This window comes from Orbicella franksi, chromosome 5 (assembly GCF_964199315.1).
Source record: "Orbicella franksi chromosome 5, jaOrbFran1.1, whole genome shotgun sequence".
NCBI classification, from domain to species: Eukaryota; Metazoa; Cnidaria; class Anthozoa; order Scleractinia; family Merulinidae; genus Orbicella; species Orbicella franksi.
This window is the reverse complement of record NC_138149.1, coordinates 1,956,024-1,962,877: the sequence shown is the minus strand read 5'-3', so window position 1 is coordinate 1,962,877 and position 6,854 is coordinate 1,956,024. Positions and strand designations below refer to the sequence as shown.

The 6,854-nt window shown below is 44.2% G+C and overlaps 1 protein-coding gene across 1 annotated transcript; it reads right to left on the bottom strand.

Annotated features, from left to right (window-relative positions):
- Window positions 1-3,371: 3,371 nt before the first annotated feature.
- LOC145486553 (uncharacterized) lies at window positions 3,372-4,439 on the bottom strand. The gene is made up of 2 exons (XM_081465239.1): window positions 3,619-4,439; window positions 3,372-3,510 (listed from the first exon to the last, which is right to left on the bottom strand). Exons 1-2 carry the CDS (start codon window positions 4,176-4,178, stop codon window positions 3,378-3,380), a joined length of 693 nt encoding a protein of 230 aa, XP_081321365.1. The 5' UTR covers window positions 4,179-4,439; the 3' UTR covers window positions 3,372-3,377.
- Window positions 4,440-6,854: the final 2,415 nt, after the last annotated feature.

The following is a 6,854-nucleotide window of genomic DNA, read 5'->3' as shown; positions in this document are numbered from 1 at the left end:
ACGCATCGCGGACGAGTGCGACAGTTACCGACAGGTCCAGGACATCCTGAACCAATCCGTAGAAACCGCCTTCAAGGACGAGATCTGGGAATACAAGCAACAAGCTAAAAGGATCGAACGTCCCGACAGAAAGTCAGACTACGTTTGGCACTGGTTAGAGAAGAGTCATGAGTACTTCTGTCTGTTTATTGGATGAACCTTTCAACACCGTAGTGGATTTGGATTCCCTGAAACGTTTGGACGTCTTGTACGCTTTCTACCACAAGTATTGGTGGTGTCGAAGGCAGATGTTCGGTTACTACAAATTGTGCAACGCCATTCTCAACGGACTGGCCTTACTGACGGTGGCCGTGAGTATCGTCTTGGGATCCGTGTGGAAAGACGGGTACACGGTGGTAGGATTGACGGCTTTCGCCACCTTACTGAAAGGATGGAACGATTTCAAGAAGTATTCGTTCAAGATGGACATGGCCCAATTCGCTTACACGACGTACGAAAAGACGTTGACTGAACTCAGGAACTACGCTTTGGGTGGCGTGGAGGAATTGGATGGGTTTTTGACCAAGATGCAAACGTTGGACGACGTGGTGACGGATTTTACATCTCCCACGTACGACCGATACGTTCGAGACTACGCCCTACGATTTAGGCACGTGCCGCTATAAAAAATGACATCTCGGGCATCCTCTTCATTCAGAACCAACATGCCCAAGAGGTCGAGGAGAAAGAAAGCGTCTTCGAGAAGGCGTAAAACCGCTAAAACCACTAAAAGAAGACGGTACCAAAGGGGAGAAGGGATCGGCACTGTGGTGGCGGGTTTACCCAAGGCGGCTTGGGGTATCACCAAAGGCATCGAAAGCCTGAGAGCCAAACAAGAAGCTAAACATACCAAAAGGATGTTGGAACGGATGAGACGAGGTGAGAAGTGGGATAGCAGTGGCGAATCGTTCCGATGCTCCATCATGTGAAAAAATAAAAGGACGAGGATCGGCGTCGTACACCTCACTCGTCACCATGACAGCACGGAGGAGGAGGAGGAGACGAAGAAGGAGACAGAAAGGGGGTGATTTGGCGAGTATGATGAGAGCAGCGGGTTTGGGTTCTTTGGCTGGACCCTTCGGTTTAATGGACAAACATATCCATAAGAACAGGGGAAAGATCGAAGGAGTCTTACGCAGGATACCATTTCAAACGGCCTTCAGGCGTCGAGGAAAGCGATAAAAAGAGTACACCAATCCGCTCGTACGCATAAGTCCACGATGAAGCGGTTACGACGACAACGTCCTTTCCTGACGCGCGTCCTGAAAGAAGCCAATCGAAACAAACGTCAACGGATGTTGCAATTCGCCGACAAAGATCAGATCAACGCCATCAGCGAGATGGTTCTCAATTTGCTGAAAAAGAGGATCCCCATCAACGCAACGACTTATGGGAAACTGAAAAGACATAAAAACGTTTTGCGAGAAGTGGGTAGACGCAAAAACTCCCTCAAGCGTCGAAGAGAACATCTCCTCACCCAAAACGGAGCGGGGTTCTGGAGCGGATTGCACGGTTGCTTCAAAGCATGTTGTGTACGGTGAAAGGACGCAGTGAGGACGGTTACCCGCTGGAGGGGATCGACGTCATACCCAATTTCCCACCGAGAGAAGACGAGTCCCACAATACCATTCCTAAACTCGTGCAGTTGTTGCAAGACGCCAATCGTCGCGAAGCCCGATGGAAAGACTCGTACGAGTACTTGAACAAGAGGTACCACGACCTGTATCAAGAATACATGGCTTTAAAGTTCAGTGACTTCTGCCAAACCTGTCAAACGAAACGAGATACCACGCCGCCCGGTGGGTGCATCGAGTTGTGCAGGGAGTGCGGTAAAGGCAAGCGAACCGTTCAAAGTCTCGAACTCGAGTTGGAAAAGAAAGACGAATCCATACGGTACTGGCAAGACTGTTACGAGACGGCCTTGAGAGAATTGTCCGAGTTTCCTGACACGACCTTGAGTCAGAAGGTATGAACGAAGTCATGATGGTGCCCGTTCAAGAATTCAATCGTCTGCAAGATTATTACAAGGGGAAGATCAGCCAGAATGCCTTGTTGAACAAAGCCGGACGTCTGGCCGCCGAAGAACATCTCATCCTGAACGACAAACGCATCCCCGACAGCATGGCCGTTAAGATGACCAAACCCATCGCCTCTGAGGAAGGGAAACTGGTGAAACGTATACGGACGGGTAAAAGCGGTCCCATCTCGTACCAGGGAACGACAGAACCCGAAGGCATGGTCGACGCACCCGTCGAAACTCTGTTGAAACAGATCCTCAAGGGAGTCAACCAACCAGCCGCACCCCCTGTGATCATCCCGCCACAACCCCTTTCTACGACAGGACTGAAAAAGGAGCTGAAAACCCCCATACCCTCCACGTCAGGTTTTAAAAAGGAGAAGAAAACCCCCAAACCTACCATTCCACCCAAACCAGTCACGCTAGGTAAAACTCCCCTATCGTCCAAGAAAAAAGCACCCATCTCCGATAGAGCCAGACGTGTACTGAAATCACTCGGTATCGACTACGACGACGGTGGTTACAGTCCCAAAGGCAAGGCAAAGAAGTACAAGAAGGTCAAACCGTCAGCCGCAGAAAAGTTACAAGCAGGGTGGGAAGATTTTGAAGACCCCTGGAGAAGGGGACTGGACTATGACTCGGATTAAGAAGAGGAAAAAGGCACCTCCACCCCCGAGGAGAAGTACCCGACGTCGCCGTCGCCAACGAGGGTATGGGATCGACATCCAAAAATGGTTGGCCAAGACTGGGATCGAGTTTCATTGGCCCGGTTATCAGTACATGGGACCTGGTACCAAACTGAAGAAACGTCTGGCGCGTGGAGACCCCGGGATCAACCGTCTGGACCGACTGGCCAAACAACACGACATTGACTATTCCAGGGCCAAGAACTTACAGGACAAATGGGATGCCGACACCAAGATGATCCAGGCCATCGACAAATTACCCGGACGTAAAACCATGACAGAACGCATTGTTAAGAAAATCATGCAGACCAAGAAACGTTGGAAATTGTAAAACCTTTTATTGTTGTTGTAATTAAAGTTACACACGCTTTGTTGTTTTTCAAAAAGAGTCTCTTTTGTCCTATAAATAGTGTTCCAACTGATTCATAAGTTCGGCGGTAATGTATACATTGCGAGAATATTCAAACTGAGTAGCCTGCTCTACCTTATCCTCGCGTTCAAATTGTTGAAACCATCTACCCATGTCGTGTAACATAAACGACATCTTATCAAGCTCAGCAGCTATTTCAGTTATCATTTTTTCTGTTTTCCGTCTTTCTTGCATTCGTCTTACTCTGTTTTCTTCTGCTTCCTTCCTATTTTTTCCTGATTTCCGAAAGTCTCCGTTTTACAGGATCCTCGGGTTCCGCTAACATGCGTTCTAACTCTGCTACCAACCCTTCATCAGGCTCAGAGTCAGAGTCAGAGGAGGAGGAATAAGACAACCACCTCCCACGGCGTTGCGGTGGGGGTAATGCCTGTGGTGCTGCAGTGGTATTGGTGGTCGTGCTCTTAGCGGCGGTGGTCGTGCTCTTAGCGGCTGTGGGGGAATAAGACACCACCCTCCCACGGCGTTGCGGTGGGGGTAATGCCAGTGGTGCTGCAGTGGTAATGGTGGTACTAGTGTTGATTAGTGGTAGTGTTGCAGTGGTAATGGTGGTACTGGTGTTGGTTGGTGGTAGTGTTCCCCTGAAATCCCTCAGCTCAACCCGACCTCCAAACAAACCCCGAAGAATTTCATCCGGATCGTAATCATGCTCTTCCCACTGTCGTGTTGCAGTGGTAGTGCTCTTAGCGGCGGTGGTCGTGGTGTTGGACGGTGGTATTGTTTTCCTGAAATCCGTCAGCTCAACCCGAACTCCCAACAAACCCCGAAGAATTTCATCCGGATCGTAATCATGCTCTTCCCACTGTCGTGTTGCAGGTAAACGGGAGCGACGTTTGCGTTCCCTATAACGATTTAACGCGTCGCGCACCATGTCACGCATCTTGTACCGTGCACGATACCGTCTTTTCTGCTCGCGAACTTTCTCCGGATTTCTTTTCTTCCACTCTCGCACGAACTCTCTTCTTCTCACTCTCTGTCGTTTCAATGCTTCAGCGGAGCGGGCAGGCATGGTCTTCCGTAATGGACGCTCATACAAGTTCTAAAATGGGCGTGGAGAATAATCGTGCTCTATCTATCTACTATATCTCTCTATATCTCTATATCTCTATATCTCTATATCTACTATATCTCATTTAAAAGAGCATAAAAAATACTCTCTAGAAAAAAAGTTTTCCTTCATGGAAGCTAATAGTAATTTTTAAACAATTTAAATAAATTAAACTTCACAAAAAAAAAAAAAAAAAAAAAATCTCGCAAAAAAAAAAAAAAAAAAAAATCTCGCAATAAAAAAAAATCTCGCAAAAAAAAAAAAAAAATCTCGCAAAAAAAAAATCTCGCAAAAAAAAAAAATCTCGCAAAAAAAAAAATCTCGCAAAAAAAAAAAATCTCGCAAAAAAAAAATCTCGCAAAAAAAAAAAATCTCGCAAAAAAATCTCGCAAAAAAAAAAAAAAAAATCTCGCAAAAAAATCTCGCAAAAAAAAAAATCTCGCAATAAAAAAAAATCTCGCAAAAAAAAAAAAAAAAAATCTCGCAAAAAAATCTCGCAAAAAAAAAAAAATCTCGCAAAAAAAAAAAAAAAAATCTCGCAAAAAACAAAAAAATCTCGCAAAAAAAAAAAAAAAAAAAAAAAAATCTCGCAAAAAAAAAAAAATCTCGCAAAAAAAAAAAATCTCGCAAAAAAAAAAAAAATCTCGCAATAAAAAAAAATCTCGCAAAAAAAAAAAAATCTCGCAAAAAAAAAAAAATCTCGCAAAAAAAAAAAAAATCTCGCAAAAAAAAAAAAAATCTCGCAAAAAAAAAAAAAAAAAAAAAAAAAATCTCGCAAAAAAAAAAAATCTCGCAAAAAAAAAAAAATCTCGCAATAAAAAAAAATCTCGCAAAAAAAAAAAAAAAAAATCTCGCAAAAAAAAAAAAAAAAAATCTCGCAAAAAAAAAAAAAAAAAATCTCGCAAAAAAAAAAAAAAAAAAAAATCTCGCAATAAAAAAAAAAAAATCTCGCAAAAAAAAAAAAAAAAATCTCGCAAAAAAAAAAAAAAAAAAAAAAAAAAAAAAAATCTCGCAAAAAAAAAAAAACCCAGGGGGTAAGCCATCAAAATTTGCATTAATACTACAATATTTCTTTCAAAAGATTAAGCAAGCTATGGTGGCCGAGTGGTTTAAGGCGCTGGGCTGAAAATCCAGTGGGAATGTTATCCTGCGCAGGTTCTAATCCTGCATGCAGTGATTACATTTTAAAAAAAAAAATCTCGCACAAAAAAAAAAAAAAAAAAAAAAAAAAAAAAATCTCGCAAAAAAAAAAAAAAAAAAAAAAAAAAAAAAAATCAGTATTTTCGATTTGCATAAACAAGGTGGTGCCTTTGGTAGCAAAACATAGCGTCCATGCCCAAATAAGGGCAACATGTCCAAATAAGGAGAAATATGAAATCGAGGTTGTGACGCGCATGTCCAAATAAGGCGATAGCCAATCCATGAGATCGAGACCAAGTCACGTGTTACCACCGACCCAGGGGATAGGTGGATATACCCCTACACTCGGTCGGAGACTGGACACCATTATACCGTGTGTATAAAAAAAATCGAGTCGAACCGTTCGAGTCACTCTGAGTTTTGAACTTGTATCGAGCGCTGGAAAGAAGAAACCATGGCACAGGAGCTGACCGACGAGGAGATGAACCAACAGATGGATCAATATGAATCAGTGACCGATGAAGAGATGAACCAACTGATGGACCAATATGAAGCAGTGAGTATGACGTGTACCCTATGTAAGAAAGTCATCTTTAGAACTCTAACCCTAATCTTTTTTCATAGAGTTACTGGGATTGGTTACCGCCCGAGATACAGACCTACATTCTCCACTTACGAGAGGCCCAGGCTCTCGTCGAGGCGCGCGAACGTCAAATCAGGCGAGAGCTTTGTAAAGAGATACGCACCCTCGCCAAGATCAAAGCAGTATGGGACCTAGGTCCAATCAAAGTGGTTCAACGGATATGCCCACGAACTGGAAATAGGGAAACGTGCGTGTACGGAACCTACACAGAACAATGCAGCAATATAAGAACCGTATTGATAGGGATAGGGTTAGATCGAGCCTATTACCGTGTATGGGGTGTTAAGTCTACGTTATTCACCTTCCCCATAGAATGATACTAGACTACATTAATTAAAAGCAATGTTCGTAACATTTTGTCTCGTTCATGTCCTTTTACAGAACAGACGGACCTACGACGAAGCCTTCCCCTTCGACGACGACAATGACGACCGAGCGATGCTCCAAACCGGAGGTGGTGCAAGACCACCTCTAGAATTCGAATTAAGACCCATAGGCGCTCGACGTCACTGGAGAAACGTCCTCAACAAACAACGGTACGAAGCCACGCTCAAACAACACAGAGACTTGACTCGCGATGACAATATAGGCCAAGAATTGACTCGTGCCCTTCAACGATCCATCGAGCAACAAATCGCTCAGGATCCTACCCTAACACCCCACTCCACGGTCCATTTCACCATGCAGTCCCGTGCCTTCACGCACGCCTTTCAGTCCACCACCTTCACCGTGCAAGAATTCGAAGAAGGGAGTGAAAGACTAACCACTTATCTCCAGTCTCTCGCGGCCAAACTCAACTCCAACGAAGAATTCACCCCCGACGACACGTTTACCATGGAAACCACTTTCATACG